The 19,511-nt window shown below is 46.7% G+C and overlaps 1 protein-coding gene across 2 annotated transcripts in view; it reads right to left on the bottom strand.

Moving 5' to 3' along the window:
- Positions 1–2,092: 2,092 nt before the first annotated feature.
- Positions 2,093–19,511, bottom strand: part of Borcs5 (BLOC-1 related complex subunit 5) — an 80,616-nt gene continuing 63,197 nt past the window's right edge. For both annotated transcript variants that reach the window (XM_052720193.1, XM_052720194.1), the window contains exon 4: positions 2,093–3,896. In XM_052720193.1, the coding sequence (XP_052576153.1) occupies positions 3,669–3,896 (228 nt within the window). In that variant the 3' untranslated portion in view covers positions 2,093–3,668. The remainder of the gene's footprint in view (positions 3,897–19,511) is intronic.

Here is a 19,511-nt window from a genome sequence, read left to right as displayed (position 1 = left end):
GCTCTCCAAGTGCCCGGTGTGGTGACACCTGTCTGTTACCTGAGCACTTGGGGAAAGAGACTGCAGCATCTGAAAGTCACATCCTCAGCTACATAGGGAGTTCAAAGCCAGCAGCCTGGGTTACATGAAATCCTATCGCAAAAACCAAAACAAATGACTTAGAGTTGAGTATCACAGACTTGACAGTAGATGGGAAACGAGACATTCTTCTCTCAAGGGCATGCTTGCCAATGACCTGACTTCCTTTCACCAGGCCCCATCTCCTAGGTCCCACCTCTTCCCAACAGTACCGTTTTCTGGGGACTGGGCCTTTCACATTCATGAGGGACATTAGCTCCAAACTAGTACTGAGGCTCAGGGAAATAAAGATGGCTTACCAAAAATCAAGGACAGAAACTTCCATCCTGGGCTCTCTGATGACAACTGGCTATTTCATTTCCACAACAACCTGTACTGGCCAGATAGGCCATAGGATACTACCCGACCAAGAGACAGCATAAGGATGTTTTGATACATCACTCACTTCCCAGACTCCCTTGGAAAAGGGCCTCAGAAGCCCTCAGCAGCTTCTCCTCACACGGGAGCTTTCATCCATGTGCACACGGGAACGCTCCAAAGAAGCCGACACTACCCAGGCTGCAGCACACCCCAGTAGCTGTGTATGAGATGGAACGGGGCCTGACCTGAGACAAATTTCAGCACCCTCTTCTTCCAAATCTCATCAGAACTTCGCTGGTGGCCAACGCCACCCTAAAGGAGACCAGGGGGGGCTTCTGGGAAATGGTTCAGCTTAGCCAAGCTCACACCACCTCACCCACCCACAGCAACTAGGTGAATCCCCAGCATAACTCTAGCCCTGCCCTAATTTCTTGAAGAAAGTGAGCTAGCTGCTCCAACTTTTTTCCATCCCCAATCCTTCTGCCATGAAATGAGGAGATGACAGAAGAGCCCGGTCCTCAGGGGCTGAGTCTGAGCAGCATTTCAGGCACTCACTAAGCAAAGTAAGGTTGATGGTGCCGGTGGAAGCCTGCACTGTTCACACAGCTCTGTAGACAATTAGCCCTTCGTTCTTTGAAGGGATATGAGCATGTCTCTGTGCATAGAGCTGGGTTCTAAACATTCCAGAAACTCAGGGAAGACCATGTGGTGGTAGTCTAAAAATGCCCCAGTCTAGTGAAGACATGAGTACTACTGCATTACCGTTCAACTTTCTGCCCATCTGAATCTTAGAAAAAAGGAAAAACTGCTTCTGAGGGTAAATGGGGCCTCATCTAGCTACATCACATATTAAAATACTTTGTGGAAATAATACTAAAGCAGTATGGAAAATCAAAAATAGAATGAAACACTATGGGAAGAAAAGATAATGAATCAGAACTCAGTTTGGAACTAGAGCCTCAATTATCTGAGAACTGAGCATACACAAGACAGAAGGGTAGTGTACTGAAAACACTGGAGGGATTTTTCAATGCAAGCTACCACTTCCTTCACCCAGGACATGGTCTAGAACCATCTTAGGGTATTTAATAGGATTTGAGGTACAGAACATCTGTTTTAAATTGTACCACACTGGGAACTGCTCTAGCAATGGCTAGAGCTCCAGTCATGAGACAGAAACGTAAAGCTCACCTTCACCAGGGGCTCAGCACAGGTGAGACAATGGCCCACTCCCCGCTTGCTGCTGTAGCTCCCCAGAGTTCTCTCAACCCACCTCACCTATTTCCACATGGGGAATGAAGGCATCAGCCCCAAGAAGGGAGCAGAATATGACCAAAAGACTGCCCTGAAAGGGGTGGGTCCTGCCTGGGTTCTTCCAGCTCTAAGGAAATGGACAATCTTTATATATTTAGTCATCTGGGACATTCTAGACACATGGTGAAACGGTGCCTGTAACCTCAGCACTATAGACACAGGCAGGAAGCAGCCACAAGGTCAGCTTGGCCTGTAGTGAATTCCAGCTAGAAGTACACAGTCAGACCTGTTTCAACCCCCAACCCCCACAAAAGAAATTACTAAACATTACTATGTAGCTAGAGTTTTCCTGCCAGTCCCAAGCCGCTCAGACCCGACCAAGTAAACACAGAGACTTAAATTGGTTACAAACTGTATGGCCGTGACAGGCTTCTTGCTAACTGTTCTTACATCTTAAATTAATCCATTTCTATAAATCTATACCTTTCCACGTGGCTCTTGGCTTACCGGCATCTTCACATGCGGCTTGTCATGGCGGCGGCTGGCAGTGTCTCCCTCCACCTTCCTGTTCTCTCCTTTCTCCTCTCTCTTAGTCCCACCTATACTTCCTGCCTGGCCACTGGCCAATCAGTGTTTTATTCATTGACCAATCAGAGCATTTGACATACAGACCGTCCCACAGCACTACCATTTTTTCCCTATTTCTGATTTAATCTTTTTTCTTTCTGGTAGTTTAAATACTCATGCTTCCTCTACTACTGTATGCCCTACATTTTATTTTGGGTTTTAAAAACATTATAAATTAGTATCTGATTAAGAAAAAAGGATTTTATGGGCTCAGTGGGTAAAGATGCTTGTCATACAAGCCTAGAGACCTGAGTTCGATCCCCAGAATCCACATAAAGGTGGAAGGAGGGAAGCAGCTCTGGAAAGCTGTCTTCTGACCTCCAAGCATGCGTTATAACAATCTTATTCACACATAACACATCGTATACAAAATGACAATAATAAATAAAATTAAAAATTAAAAAGTAAGATTAGAATCAGATCAAGTTTAGCTGCTACACAATAAAGTAAACAGATTAATTTTAATCTTATAAAAACACTGAAAGCTATTCTGACTCCCGATAAATCACCTCTGGGTTCTGGAGGAATACAGGGAACAAGGTGAAGGCTTCAGGCTCCCAGCCCTGATCTCCTCAGACCCCAGCTCTTGTCTTCAGGCCTGCCCCCTCCATTTATCCCACCCCTCCCTCCCTTGAGCATCTCCTCCTTGAACTCATGAGATGGGCAGCATCTCTTTCCTGGGCATCATGATCTACAGATGGCAATGGAGGGCAGACGCTGCATTGCCTCCTCTTGCGTCCCTGGCACATCAGCAGAGCTCAGTGGGTCTCTGGAGTGAGAGAACGACCACCCTTGGTGGACAGGATGCAATGTTGGTGCCAACCTTGTTACGGAGACGGAGGTCTGCCGAGGTGACGGAAGGCTGGACTCTGTATGAGAAAGCAGTTACTAACAGACAACAACTTCAGGAGTAAGTGAAGGGAGAATTCAGTTTCCAGTGACCCACAAAAGGGGCATGGTACCTGGAAACAAAGAGACAGTGTCCCAGCAGGAAAGGAAGACACTGCAGATACCTCCTTGATGTGACGGGAGCTTTCGTGGGAACAATAACTGGACTCAGTTAGATCTTATATTTGCAACCACAACCCAGAGGGCCTGAGTAAAGTCTCCCAGGGTGCCAAGGAGAACATGGCTTCTTAACGTTTTCTCCAGTTTCATTACAGTAGCTAGTCTAGATACACTTTTAATTAAAAAATCTGAGCAAAATAAAAATAACTCTCGATGCAAGTTCTTTAAAGAATTCAAAGGAATTCAACTGTCCCATCTTCAGTTATCAAGAATGACCACATCTAAGCAAACATCAGGGCCCAGGCAGAGGCTGAAGGAGCTGCTCGGGAGGCAGGTGCCTGCTAGTGCCGCTCACGCTCAGGCCGCATGCTGAAGGGTTCCAGGCGCTCGGCCTCTGGCAGCATGCTGTTGAGCCTCTCCATCAGTGGCACTGTCTGGTCAATGCCCATCTGGATGCGGCGCAGTATGGCCGACATCTCATTCACCTTCTGGATCTGCTCTGCATACTTGGCGTATCTTTTCTGGCGCTCCTGCATGAAGCAAAAGAGGGTTTCCACGGACAGATCCATCTGTAGGAGGCAAACAGAAACAAAAAACATACTCTGCTTACCAGTGTCTAGAGCAATGGTTCTCAACCTGTGGGTTGCAACCCTTTCACAGGGGTCAGATAATAAGATATCCTGCATATAAGATATTTACATTATGATTCATAACAGTAGCAAAATTACAGTTATGAAGTAGAAACAAAAATGACTTTATGATTGGTGTCAGCACAACACCAAAGACTGTACTAAAGGGTTGCAGCATAAGGAAGGTTGAGAACTACTGATCTAGCACAACCTTGAGCCAGTAAGAGCTGCATGTTTTCAATACCTCCTGTTCCATTCTGCATGTAGCTGAGTTCTGGACATGGATGTGACTGGCAGCTTTTTTTACTTACGTACCACATGAGCATGAGTTGACCAGGTCATGGGGTGTTTTCTATCTATTATAGTATTAGGGACAACCCTGCACTGGCTGACACGTTGTTCTGTGAGCCATGCGTTCCCCCAAACCCAGATGGTGGCAGGTGAGAACTGCCACCCTCAAGGTGTCCTCTGACCTCCACAGGCACACTGTGGCTCGTCTATACACAGATGAGCCTGTGCACACACAGAGTAAACAAAATGTAATTAGCGACAAAAAAGAAATGGTACTGTGTGGTTTTTCCTTCTTGCAGAGAAAGGGACAGAAGGCATACATTTCAGCAGCTCGCTTGACAAAGCCTGTCAGCTCCTCCACATGATGTCCTCATGCTGCGTTGGCAGTGGTCAGAGGACAACTTCGGGAGTATAGGTTCTCTTCATTCACCATGTGGGTCTCAGGGATCAAACTCAGGGTATCAGCCTTGACTGCAAGCACCTTTACCCATGCAGCCATCTCACCAGACCCAGGACTCTTTCTCAGAGAGAAATCTCAACAGAGAATGAGTAACACACACTCCCAAATATCCCAGGACAGGTCTCAACAGTCCTAAGATGGCCACAGCCTCTGACACTAGTCAGCTTCCTCTAGACTTCTGCCTGGACAGTGGCTCTCAACCTTCCTAATGCTGCGACCCTTGAATACAGTTCCTCACGATGTAACCCCCAACCATAAAGCTGTTTTCGTTGCTACTTTATAATTCTGCTACTGTTATGAAATGTAATATAAATATGTGTGTTTTCCGATGTCTTAAGCCACCCCTGGGAAAGGGGTTGTGACCCATAGGTTGAGAACCATGGTGCTGGATGCCTTGTCACTGTTTGACAGAGAACTCTCTCTCTTTAAGAAAGAAAAAAGGAAAGGAAGGAGGGAAAAGAAAGAAAGGGGAAGGAGGAGAAGGAGGAAGGGAGAAAGAAAAAAGTTAACTGCAGAACAGACTCAGACAGGTCCTTGGGAGGAAAAGGCTTTGTCATCACAGGAAAGGACCCCCAGGCCTGTCACTGCCCACCAAGATACCAGATGGGACAAGATGGAGAGTGGAGTGTGCCGCTGACGAGCCTGGCGCTACACTGCAGCAACACCACCACCAACGTGGAATGGGGCCGGAGATGTTTATTGGTTACGAGCACATGCTGCTCTTGCAGAGAGCTAGGGTTCGGATCCCAGCACCCTCACAACCACCTGTAACTCCCATTCCAGGAGATCCGACACCCTCTGCTGACCCCTAAGGGCTCCTGCATAGTCATACACCTAATAAAAACAAATCTATTAAGTTTCAAAGGTAACATTTTAAACTAATAGGAAAAAGCTTGCAGAATATGGAATATGAAGAGAACTTTTTGCATAGTAGTACAATATGCATTTTAAGTGTAATTACAGAATTTAAAGTTTAGCCAGACACATACCTTTAATAGAATGTTCCAGGCCAAACAGAGCTACATAGTAAGACCCTTTCTCCAAACAAAAAACAAACAACAAAAAACCCTTAGTTCATAAAGTAACCCCTCCTGTAAGCTAAGATGAATGTATTGAGGAAACTTTTTATCTAACGGCAGTGCGGCCTGAGTCCAGTGTATAGTCAGGGCAGACAGCGGTTCCCCCCGCGCTGCATTCCCTCGCACTCCCTCACACCCCAAGTGTCCCACACGGGCACCCCTCTCTCTCTCTCTCTCTCTCTCTCTCTCTCTCTCTCTCTCTCTCTCTCACTGTAGCTTTTATGAAGTGAACAGATCTTGGCCCCCGTGTCAGCCCCTGGACAACCAGTCCCAGCATATGTCCAGGCTGCAGCCGAGGACTACCAGGCACTGACCGTCCCACAGCTGAATGTGTGGTGCCTCTACCATACAGCTGTGCATGCTTGTACCTCACATGCCACAAGGAAATTACCTACCAGTTTTTAGACCATCTGTCTGTCATTAAAGGACACACACATGACTGTAATCCACAGTTTCGGGAAAGACAGAATGGCACACAGATATCTAGCACAGGACTCATGGTACCGAGATTTTTCAAAACTCGGTCTTCATCCCCCTCCTCCCAGAGTGGCTTTGGTGAAGCTGTGATCAGTTGGGGGAAACTCCAGGGGAAGGCACAGCTCCTATGCCAGGACACAAAGTGCCAGCAGCACTTCCAGCCCACACGGAGGACAGAACATCAGACCCTGAACAATGCCTGGAATGCCCCTTTCTTAGCTGCGCAGATCTATCACTGGAGAAGATAAGGGGGGTACCTCCTGTGTTTTGCATGCCTGTACCCCTCTGCAAGGACCCCATTATACCTATGCCCCCTTTCCTTACCAGACACTTACACCTTCAAGACCCTCATCTCACCCCAAACTTGTAAATACTACAACCATTCCTCCTGCCCACTTACTCCCTTCCTGGCTCCAGCATGGAGCACAGAATGTCGTACCTCGTAGAACCTTCGAAAAAGGTTTTGACAAAGATGGGAGATCAAAGCCAGGCCTGAAGAAAGCCAAGCCTTCTATTTGTACACAGTGAAATGGGCGGGGGTGGAGGGCAGACAGTATTAGTACTTCTCCTGCTGGTCTTCACATACTCAGGAGAAAAGGGACAGCTGGTCAGAGGGGCAGAACAAAACCCCAAATCCACCTGGATGGGAACTCAGTGTGAAAGTGATACCTTCTGAGGACCTGCCCATGAACTACTTAGCTCTTAGGAAGCTGTTTGCCAGTCACTCAGTGCTCCTGGCCACTGGGTCTGCCCAGATGCCCCCAAATAAATCTCTTGGGAGGGGCAGGGGGAGTGGAAGGGTATAGCCAGCGCAGCTCATTCAGGTGCTCACACTCCAGAACCATCTCCAGCCGTGACGTCCTACCTTGCTGGGAGATTCCCCTGCTCACCATCCTTGACCCAACCACAGGGACAGACACATGAAGTCAGAGTTTACCTGAACTGACCTCCCAGGCTCCTGTGGGCCATAGCTAAAGTACTTGGCAATCAACTCATGGACCGTGACATGCATGCAGTTCAGTGGTTTTATAACCATCTTGTGAAGTGTTTGTTAAGATGCACACGCTTCCCTGCAGGCCCCATATCCAGCTGGGCATGTGGATCCTGCCTAGTGGAGGTGGCACTTCTGTGGGTGAACAATGTGCACACCATTCCAGAGACTGTGGCTCTCAGGACAGAGACACTCCAATCCCAAACTCCTTCCACCCACACCACTTACTGTGCACAGTAACCTGACTTTCTGCTATCTGTTCACGTGATTTTATTGTTCCAGGAAACACAAGCAGGCCCAGAAAGAGAAAAGTGGCAAGTAACTAGGTTACAGGAATTTCTAGAAGAAAGCCCGACTCTTTAAACAAACAATTTGATTTTCCAATAAACAGCGAACGACTGTTTATTCTCCACAACTGTGTTTTAAACCCTTCCCGGCTGTGGTCACGTGCCTGTGTCCTGGTCTGTTCTGATGGGTCTGTCAGTCGCCAACTGCAGTGAGCTGCTCACCGCTGCTTCGTTCCTCCATCCCCTCTGCTGCAGCCGAAGGAGAACTTGGAAGTCATGCCTAGAGCTTGGCAGGGAGGTAAACTACTAGAAGCCTGAGCCATGGGTCTTTTGTGGGTAAGAGCCACTGTGCCAGGCCAGGGAGAATCAGTCTCTAATTTCTGCATAAGCCTCTGCCATTGGGGTGGGGGGGCTGTGACACCAGCATAAGAAAGAGGTGCTGCTCCCTCGGGATCTCATTGTTCAGTTAACCCTCAGGATCTCACTGTTGAGAGGTGTACATCCAGAAAAACAATTAGTATTGGCAATTAGTATTAAGAAAAAAATCCAAGTTCTATCAGAACACCAGGGACGTTCCGCACAGACACATGAAAGGTGCTCCCGAAACTTGGATGAGCCACAGTGGAGCCTGAGCAGAGTGGCCCTGGAGGAAAGGACAGAGCTAGAGGTGTTACAATACCTGACTCCAAGACATACTATGAAACTACAGAAGTCAAAATAGACACACTGACCAATGGACAGAACACAGCCCAGAAATAAATCCTTATGTCTACAGCACCAAGAACACACATTAAAAAAGAATAGTCAGTCCAGACATCCATCAAGACATGAATGGTAGAATGCAGGACATACACACTAGAGTTTGTTCAGCTCTAAGAATGAATAAAAGGAGAATAGAATTAAGTCATCTGCAAGGAAAATGGATAGGAGACTGTCATTATGAGCAAAATCAGCCTGGCTTAGATGTTGCATGTTTTCTCACATATGCAGAATCTAGATGATTTTCTTTGTCCTACCACTACAAAAACTTCATGAAGCTGTTACCAAACTGAAATACAGCATTCAGGGTAACCTGAATCAGTATTCCCAGACAAGTCACGAATTTTGGGCTTCCGAATAAACTATCTTATTTTCTGAGGTGAGAGCTAGGTTTTTACATGATCATAAAATAAATCCCTAAGGAGTGTGTCTCTGTTTTGTTAAACATCAAATGACTCTGGTGTGTGTGTGTGTGTGTGTGTGTGTGTGAGAGAGAGAGAGAGAGAGAGAGAGAGAGAGAGAGAGAGAGAGAGAGAGAGAGAGAGAGAGAGAGAGGGAGAAAGCAGCAGGGAACAATGGGCCACTGACCTGGAGGGAAGACCTAAGGACTGCCTGGAATAGGTTCCATCCCTTCAGAGGAACTAGGGAACCTAGGACATGAAGAGCCGATGGGCACGGGGTGGGCATACTCAGGAAAGAAGCACAGCCAGATGCTATCACAGAGCTACACTGACTGACCCTGGGAGCCCCACCACAGTGAGAGCAGCAGCAAGCTATGCTCGCTTTTCATTTTGTTGCTTTTATGTGTTTATGGTGTGTGTGTGTGTGTGTGTGTGTGTGTGTGTGTGTGTTTGAGTTGGGTGGGTGTGTGCCATGGGACACGTGTGGTCAGTGGACATCCTCAGGCATCAATCCTCACCTTCACTTGGCTAGAGAATCTTTGTTCTTCTGCTGAGGACCCCAGGCTGGGTGGCCTGTGAGCCTCTGGGACTCCCCTGCCTCTTCCTCCTATCTCACCTAGAAGTGCTGGAACTACAGACATGCACTATCACACCTGGATTTATCTAAGTTCTTGGGATCAGAACTTAGGTCCTCTGCTCAATTTTCAAATCACTCTGCAGACCTGGGGCTCCAGGCTCATGACTGTCCTTTGTCTCCAGGTAGTTCCTGGTTATCAAATGTACAGTGGCCACTGATGGTTCCTGTGTCCAGTGGGCTCACACATCCAGCTTCAGGAGGGGCCTGCTCCAGTGGTCCTGTTCCTCACTGGGCTAGGGTGAAGGAATCTAGGTGCCTTCAGAGTCCTGGTTGAAATTCCCAATGGTTCACTTTCTATACCTGGGCAGAACTCAACCTTTGAGTAGGTCAGCCTTCCAGAGCCTGCAGATGGCCTATGCAGACACAAGAAGGCTTTTCCAAGTTCCAGTCCAGGCCCTCAGAGCATGGAAGGAGGAGAGAGGGCTACCACAGGAACAATACAATGAGCAGGAGGCCAAAGAGCCATTCCAGTGTGACAGGCAGATACACACCACGTGTGAAGGCTGAGGATCAGCCAGACCTGGGTCTAAACCCTGGTCTCACTAAACAAAGGCCGATCACCTTTGGAGGCTTTGGTTACTTAACAGCTCTGAGCCTCAGCTTCCTCATCCCTCCACTGGAGATAGTAGAGTCCTGCCCTAGAGTGCTGATAGAATGTAGGCAATGTCTAGAAGAGGCAGAAAACAAACTAGGTAACTGATCATGTGAACTGAAACAGGAACACATTCTAGAAATCTAGACTGGAAAGCATTGCTAAAGGGAAATGTGGTGTGCAACTGAAAGGTACAGAGACACACAAGTGTCCTTGTTGCAAAGGTGGAGGTGCTGTGTCTCATCTCCAAGGCCAGAGCCATCCTCAGGCCGTGCACAACCACACTACAGTTTCCCACTGTGTGTCTCCCAAGACTATCTTTGCCGTGAACTTCTGACCTATGAAATCTTACAACTTGTTCCCCTCCAACTTTCCCAACAGAGCTAAATTCTCACCACCAAAGAAGCCGAGTTCTAGTTACTCACAAGTCCTTCCTGTCCTTTCTTTGTTATCTGTTTGGTGTAGCTGGAGTTTTCTCTCCAGGTCCCACCAAGCCCCGGCAGTCTGACAGCCCACTTATAAAATAAACACACAGATGCTTATATTGCTTACAAACTGTATGGCCATAGCAGGCTTCTTGCTAACTGTTCTTATATCTTAAATTAACCCATTTCTATTAATCTGTAAGTTGCCACATGGCTTGTGGCTTACCGGTACCTTACATCTTGCTTGTCATGGCGGGCGGCTGCAGGTCTCTCCCTTTGCCTTCCTGTTCCCTCAATTCTCCTCTCTGTTAGTCCCACCTATACTTCCTGTCTGGCTACTGATCAATCAGTGTTTTATTTATACAGAGCCATATCCACAGCAGTTTGGAGTACCAGGGATGGGACCCATGATCCAGGCTGGGCACATGCTCTGGCCCTGGCCCCAAGTCTTTTCAGTTGCTGTTTTCAGCTATGAATATAAGTGGCTCTTACAACTACTTGGTCAGACCCAACAGGATAGCAATAAAAATATGATGTAAGTACACACAAGTCCATGTGTTTTTAGAAATATTTTATCAGTGCTAGGGAGTGAACACAGGGCTTCATACATGCTATGCAAACCTGAGCCACATCCCAAGCCCTTTATAAGACATTTTGAAAACATGCCAGGCATGGGGGCACACACCTTTAATTCCAGCACTAGAGAGGCAGAGGCAGGCAGGTTGAGTTCAAGGCCAGCCAGTGACATAGTGACACCCAAAACAAAAGCAAGTTTTTAATTTTTCTCCAATACTTAAGTGGAAAGGAACCATGAGCTGAATACTGTATTATATATCTGTACTCTCAGCACTGAAAAGACAGGAAAACTGGCCAAGCTCAGGAGACTAAGGCTAGCCTGGGCAACATAGCAAGACCTTATCTCAAAACAAAAATTGCTCATGGGCTTAAGTAAGAAAATATGTAAAATTATCTGTTTTTCTCATTCTTTAAAAGTAATGTTTTTAAAAGTAACGTTCAGCTTTTACTGTGACATCTCTGTTAACTTCGGCCTCAAGGTCAATTGTGACTTGATCCCAATAGATAGCTCACCTTCTCTGCACATCAATCCTATTTCCTGGGGCTGGAGAGATGGCTCAGAGGTTAAGAGCACTGGCTACTCTCCTGAAGGTCCTGAGTTCAATTCCCAGCAACCACATGGAAACTCACAACTATTTATAATGAGATCTGGTGCCGTCTTCTGGCCTACAGGCATACACTCTGGCAGGATACTGCATGCATAGTAAATAAATAAATAAATCTTTTAAAAAATGAAGAATTAATGTATAAGAATACTCTTCTAAAAAAAATCCTATTTCACAAGAAGAACACATTAGGAACACGGCTTTAGGGAGCAACAGGCCGTGGGGGACAGGACTAGCAGCTGCCTGTCATGTTTCCAGTTCCTCCTCTATCACAGCCTTGTTCCCTCTCTGAATGGATAATGCAAGAACATGCAGGGACACATGATTCTGCTCTTTTCCTGAAGAGCTAAGTGGGGAAATGACACTCACTCACTTACTTGGTGAATTCTGAGGTCGTTAACGGTCTACTGGGACCTGGCCATGACCAGCTTTGTCTATTTGGCGATAGGCACTATCAACACAAAAAGGCTTTTACCTCAGAGTTTGTTCTGGAGCCAAATACGAGTGATTGTGGCCTGAGAACAGGTTCAGGCTACCCTAGATACAGCGTTCTACTGTGGTACTCATCTCATGAAGTTTTTATAGTTAAAGGCAACAGAAAATTGTAAAAACCATTGGTGGGAACATCAGGTAGGCCGCTCTGACAAAGTGGGGAAACCTCTCCCATAGGCCTCAGATGCTCTCTGACATTCTTAGCATCCAGGTTAGTAGACGCTAGTGCTCTGTTAATTTATTGCCACAAGAAACAGAAACCAGAAGTCACAGATGTAAACTGTGCTACTTATATGGCTTTCAGAAATCAGTCTTGGCTTTTCCTTTCTAAAATGAGGAGTGCAGCACCCCTCTCTTCTGTCTCACAGGAGTGATACTAAGATTATAAATGAGGGCTGGAGAGACAGCCCAGTGGTTAAGAGTGTACTGATCTTCTAGAAGACCCAGTGTCAGGCTCATAACCATCTGCAACTCCAATCCAAGTGGATCCAATGCCCTTGGCCTCAGAGGGTACCCACGCTCACATGTGCATACCCACTCACAGGTATACACACAAACACACCACACACACACACACACACACACACACACACACACACACACACAATTAAACCTTTTAAAAAGGTGCAAATGAGATGATATATGCAAGTGTGACTTGTAAACAGAGATATAAACTGCAAGGTCATATTATTACAACAAGTCTCACTGGATAGGCAAGTATGTTTGGAGATTTGTTCTTCATAGCATTCAGAATTAAATTCCCAAATTATATGACCACATTCAAAGAAAACTGCTTTAACGCTGACCTTCTTCAGTGCATCTACTCTGAGCTGAAATCAGTTAGTGTAGCTACAGGAATTAGCACTGCCCTGCAGGCAGAATGAGGTGTAATTACAGCCTAGTCATTTCCCCAAAGAAGACAGAAACAGACAGTAAGCCCATGAGAAGATGCTGATGTCTCTAGTCCTTTAGGAAAGGAACACCAAAGCAGAGAAAGACTACTCATCCAGTAGGAGGCCTCAATTCAAAAGACAGACAACAGCAAGTGTGTTGGAGCCCATCTGGGTTTCCTGGCAGCTGTGTCCAACAGGGCTGCATAAGAGGATGATTGGACCACAGGCCTGGGTACCAGGTGTTTGGAAGGGTCTACACTTGGCTGTATCTAGCAAGGGGCAGGTCCTTTGCTCCTCCCCTTGGCATTGTTATAAAAAGCCCTTTGGAATAAAGTTCTGGGCTGGTGGATAAGGATCCAGGCCCTCTCGAGGCTGTCCTGTGTTTTCTCTTTCCTCTTGTCATCTAGGTATCTCTTTCTAGCTAATATTTCTCACTTCTCCCTACTCAAGAGTACCCTGGGTCATAAAAGTGGTGACTAGTCCACCACACAAGTGTCAGCAATAGTGTGGAGAAGCTGGTACCCCTTCTCTAACAGTAGGCATTCAAAATGGTATAGAGAGCTATCCCTAGCCAGCCTTTAACTCCCAGGAAAATACAGGAGGAAACCAAAATCTGCAGAAATGCCTAACTTCCTATGTCCGTGTTCACAGTACCATTCTTCACAGTAGCAGACACAGAAATAACCCAAGTATCCTTCAGTATAGGAAGGGAGAGTCAAAATGTGGTGTGTCCATAGAGCAGAGTATCATTTGGCCATAAAGTCATGAAATGTAAAACTGTGACTCGGATAAAGTTCAGAAGTGTCACACTAAGTGAAGAAACATGACACACATGGTCCCATGTCATAGTATTCCTTTCACATGTAAGGCCCCAAATGGTGCCAGGTGGTGGGACAGTGAGTGGAAGTGACAATGTGTGTCCTTTTCTGGGGTGGGGCAAGTGTTCTGGGATTGCTTGTGTTGGCTACAGAATCTTTCACTTATACTAATGACCACTGAACTGTACCCTGTAAATGAGTAAGCTATGGGACTCAGATCTGAGTCTTTTTTTTTTAATTTTTATTTTGCAATACAATTCAGTTCTATATATCAGCCACGGATTCCCTTGTTCTCCCCCCTCCTGCCCCCCTCACCTTCCACCCAGCCCACCCCCCATTCCCACCTCCTCCAGGGCAAAGCCTCCCCCGAGGACTGAGATCAACCTGGTAGACTCAGTCCAGGTAAGTCCAGTCCCCTCCTCCCAGGCCGAGCCAAGCGATCCTGCATAGGCCCCAGGTTTCAAACAGCCGACTCATGCAATGAGCACAGGACCCGGTCCCACTGCCTGGATGCCTCCCAAACAGATCAAGCCAATCAACTGTCTCACCCATTCAGAGGGCCTGATCCAGTTGGGGGCCCCTCAGCCATTGGTTCATAGTTCATGTGTTTCCATTTGTTTGGCTATTTGTCCCTGTGCTTTATCCAACCTTGGTCTTAACAATTCTCGCTCATATAAACCCTCCTCATTCTCGCTAATTGGACTCCCAGAGATCCACCCGGGGCCTGGCCATGGATCTCTGCATCCAGATACCTCAGTAGTTGGATGAGGTTTCTAGCACGACAATTAGGGTGTTTGGCCATCCCATCACCAGAGTAGGTCAGTTCGGGCTGTCTCTCGACCATTGCCAGCAGTCTGTTGTGTGGGTATCTTTGTGGATTTCTGTGGGCCTCTCTAGCACTTTGCTTCTTCCTATTCTCATGTGGTCTTCATTTACCATGGTCTCCTATTCCTTGTTCTCCCTCTCTCTTGTTGATCGGATCTGAGTCTTAAATAAATGAACCCAATCCCTGAACTTCTTTCCAAACCTGTAGTAGCACCAAGCGATTCCCTGAGGCTGTTCTTAAGTCTGATTTAGATGGGGAGCCTGTCCTGACACTGGACTCCAGGTGGTCACTCGCAAAGGATCAGAGTTCACAATGATGAAACCTGTTTGGCAGTCCTAAACTAAACACTGTCCAGTGGACCTCAAACAAACCACTGCGGACAGGGAAAGCCTTCCAAACCCAAGGTAGACACCCAGGCCACAAGAGCCGCCATCCAAGGGAAAAGCCGGATGTCCAGCCCCATGCTTTAAGCCGCAATGAAGGGCTTGAAGCACCCTCAGCACCCCTTCCTTCTTGTTTGGAAATTGACTCCGACTGGCTACATTCTTTCATTTTTCAATAAAAACCAAGGATTCCTAAGGAGTACAGCATGACAATCTGACGTCTGTGACACAGCGAGAGGATTCTGGCAGTCAGGCTACTTCTCTGTGCCTGACTGGAGGCACCTTTAAGGTATGCATTCCACACCCTGGGTGATTAGGTTCCTTATGCCAGCTTCCATTCATTAGCTGTCTCCACTTCAGAGACTAGGCAACCCCGTTATCACTCAAAGCTGGCCCATTCTGGCCATCATCACTCTTGACTCCCGTCACACTTCCACTTCATGATGTCTAGTGGGGATTCAGACAATCAAAAGGCTCAACCCCGAACCTTTCAGGGTCACCTAAGTGTTCTCTGGCCTCTTCTATTCCCACAGAGGACTCAGCATTCTCCGCAGGAGTCTTTTCTGGATGACTCTCTTGCACAATTGACAATGGATAGATGTTTTCATTAATTATACCACAGGCTGAATGGCACCAGTGACCACATACTGGTATTCTGAAGTGACCCTGTTTCCCCAGTAGGAGAGTTTTGAATAGACTGCAACGGCAGCTTTCAGAATAAACTCCAGCCATTCATTCTCATACGTATACTATTACTCTGGAAATTAGACAACAAAACCCCATCCCAGCAAATGGCAGTTAACTTGACATACAGAAAATGAAACACACTGTTGGGTTTGCGTCTTTTGGTAATCCACAGACTGACTTGGAAGGTGGAGCCCAGTGTACAACACTCACTGGTTCACTCCTTATTTTAACAACTAAATCAGTAGAGCAGGGATTCACAAACAGACACCTCCACTTCATTTCTGCTCACTCCTTTTTTCTACAGAACCATTAATTCAGATGTTAGCTTATTTTAATTAAATCCATACCACATTGAGCGAGGTTTGTGATACCTCTTCAAAACCCATAATGAATGAATTTTCAAGTAAAGTAAGAAAACACTTGATTTCTAATATAAACACCAACATTTACTTTTTAAAAAACAAAAGCAATACATTCCCAGAGCCAGTGTGGATATTTACAAAGCAAATCTGAGTGAACATGCAGGGGCTAGCATCTCTTTACACACTACACACTAAGATAGACATTCCACCTGCTAGGCCTCAGGGACCTCATGACAAAGCAGAGGAGAGCTGAGGGCCCTCAAGATGTCACAATCCCATCCTTCCTCTTAAAGAGTGCCAGGCCCCTTGTCTCATGTCACACAGCTGATATGGACAGCCAACACCCAACTCCAGATGTCCTGACTTCAAGAGCCACCACAGCATAGTCCAGTGCACAGTTAAGCCTGCTGCTCACATTTTCTTTTCCATAATTTGTTCTGCCTTGCAACTGAGTTATAATTGTATGGGATCTAAAATTAAGTTTCTCAGGACACCATTTCTAGCTATAAGGGAAACAAAAATCTATTGTTAAATAAGGTCAAAGACCAAACGACACTCTCAACAAATGAACATCTCTGTGTATGTTAGGAGAAGGAAGGCACTCAGGTGAGCCACGGTCTGCATTAGAAAGCTGCTGCTGAGCAGGGCTCTGGCCACTTCCTTCTGCATTACGTAAACCTTCTCCTTGGGCTCCCGATTGCCCTGCCACTTCCTGTTGCACAAAGGCAAACAATGGGCAGACTGTCGCCAATGTTTCCATTAATTACACCACAGGCCGGGTGGCACTGATTACCGCATACTGGACATTTTGAAATGACCCCATTTCCTTTGTTCAAATACTCTATCCAAGTGTCTCAGTAGAGGAACACATTTTACTCATGTCTTTGAGAGAATGAGGAGATACCAGCAGCTGGGGAATCCAAAGCATCATCACTCTGTTCCAATCATTAGTTTATGGCTTGCCCAGATTCTCCTTACACCAGCCTCCCTTCTGCATTATGTCTAGCTAAGAAAGAAATCTCAACACCTTAATCAGTCAGTTCCCCAAACAAAACATGTTAAAAATCAGGTAGATCATGCTCCCTAGCCTGGGCTTTAAAAGGTACAAACAGCAGCAAGTAAGAAAACAGTATGGGAGCAAGATAGAAGAGCAGACAGACAGAAGACAGGCAGGAGCTGTGGGCTCAGTGCAGGTCTGAGAGTCTCACTCCATACCACCATTCTCAGCTGAGGCCCTAAGTCAGAGACCCTGCGGGTGGAGGGCTGATGCTAAGTCCTGGGCCCCAAAGGCCAGACGGGAATTGGAGGAGACAGTCAGACAGATGAAGACCCCCAAACACGCAGAGCTGTCATTTTAGGACTCCTTGTTCCAAGGTCTAAGATGAAAGGAAAGTAGAAGTCTGAGTTAAGTAACACTCTGGTATTTTCCCACCGGTGCTGACGTCTATACAGTGGCAAACTGGATTAGCTAAGTGCTCTGTAATCCCTTACTAAGGCTCTCACAGTGTGAGCACTGCCCTGTGACCCAGAGAGGAGACTTCAGGTGTGGTGGAGAGAAGTACCTCACTGAACTCCTCTACCATCGGCCTGCAGAATGAACCTGAATGTTCAACATGGGATGGTGACCACTGACTAAGGATTTGGTATGCCACCCTTGCCAGCAGCCAGGAGCTTCTATACAGTAACTGGATGGCTGCTCATGAGCTGGGAGCATCATAAGTTCAGAGGCCCATATCATTCCCTACTCAGTGGAGGTAATTATGCAGCGTCACTGTGAAATTGATCCAGGAAACACTTTCCTGGAACTAAGGAAGAAACAAGGGCTTCATTCTGATCAGGGAAACTAGGATGGTTTTATATGGCTAGGCTGGTGGCCTGATGGAGAACAGGTGCAGCAGAGAGGTAGGGCATGGATTACTCTAGCAGCATGGATGTAACAGAAGGCACAGAACAGAAGTAGAGGCTGGCCAGCAGCCTGAATTTGGTGGATTTTGGAGACCTCAGTTCTGACCATTACACATTAGATGGAAGGCAGGTGAGTATCTGACTACAAAGAATCCAAGTCTTAGCAAAAAGAGAAGAGAAAGAAGCGCACAGGCTGTGGTACTCTGGGATGCAGGAAGAAGCCATCATGGAAGCCACGCTCTCACTTCTATGGAATACCATTCTGCACTCCCTCTCTGTGTGCCTCTCTGCATTTGAGATAAATGAGTTTCATTCCAGAAATCACAGTTTTGTTTTCAGACCTCCTTTAGGGTCCTTTACTGTGATCTACAGTCCGGCTGTCACCTTCCTACATGGGCAATTTCCAGTAGTGATGTAGTCTGCCCTGAGACAAGCGAGCAGCCCTCCTGACCAGTGTGCAGAGTGGGAACTGTGGAGTCCCACCAAAATGCCAACCAAGCCTTATGGTTTTAGCATGCAGCCTGTTAGCATGGGCAGAAGCAAATCCACTGCTGCCCCAAGCTTTGGGGCCAGCCCCTGAAGAGATCCTTTAGGAATCTTCGAGGTCTGGAAGTAGGAGGAGATGCTTTCCTAAGGAGTGGTATAGGTCTGCAAGTGTCCTCCCAGCAACAACGGAGACTTCAGAATGTGCAGAAGGTTCAGCGTGAAAAGATTGGCAAGGAGTAGACTCCTGGGCATTGACTGACACTGGTCAACAAGCCTGGTGACTTTCAAGTAGAGATAGTTCCAGGTCTTCTGATGCTCTCTCGATTAGCTAGGAGGTCTACAGAGGTTTCCTTCCAGGAAGGCCTACCCAGGCCACTCTGTCTACAACTTGTAGACCACTGACAGTACATGCTCCCCTTTACCTTATTTTGTAATTGTCAACCTTCATCTTCTTACATGCTATCCACTTTCCTCCCCCATGTGGAGTTCACTATGACCTGACACTGAGTCTGAAACTTTGCAACATGTATACTGTAGGAGTGGAAGTCCAAAGATGACACAGATGCTCCAACTACAGATCCAAGTTGAGTCTAACCATGAGCACACACCCATTCCCAGGCTCCAGTAATTGAGTTCAAGCCAGAGTTATGTGAAACTGGTAGGCTCAGCCCATGAGGCCCTCCCAGTCCATTCCATGACGTTCTGCCAGGTAGATGCTGTAGAGATCACAAGTCACAGATGTAAAGAACCTGAAACCTGAACTCAACAGAGAGCCATCTGCTAACAAGAAAGATTTACTCTGAACATCAGCACAAGCTACACTCCTGTAACATCTGAAAGATGACACAGGCCAGGTGTATTTCCAGCTGCAGCCTAGCCTCCCAGTTCTAACCCAACTCTCAAAACTGTTCTTTGCCCTGCCAGAATGAGAAAGCTTATCAATTTGTTGGAAGGAGTAACCAAGACTCTAGGAAGCTATTCACTGAACTGTACTCATGTTTCCTACAAGCCAGGCATTATTTTAGGCACTGCAACAGTGAGTCAGCTTCCCATCACTATAAAAAAAATGAACCCTCATAGACCAGCTTAGATGTTTATACTAGTCTTTAAATTTGTGCCACAG

This window comes from Peromyscus californicus, unplaced genomic scaffold (assembly GCF_007827085.1).
Source record: "Peromyscus californicus insignis strain IS unplaced genomic scaffold, ASM782708v3 Scaffold_6__1_contigs__length_162567912, whole genome shotgun sequence".
Classification (NCBI taxonomy): Eukaryota; Metazoa; Chordata; class Mammalia; order Rodentia; family Cricetidae; genus Peromyscus; species Peromyscus californicus.
The sequence above is the reverse complement of the archived record's forward strand: the minus strand, read 5'-3'. Positions and strand labels throughout refer to the sequence as shown.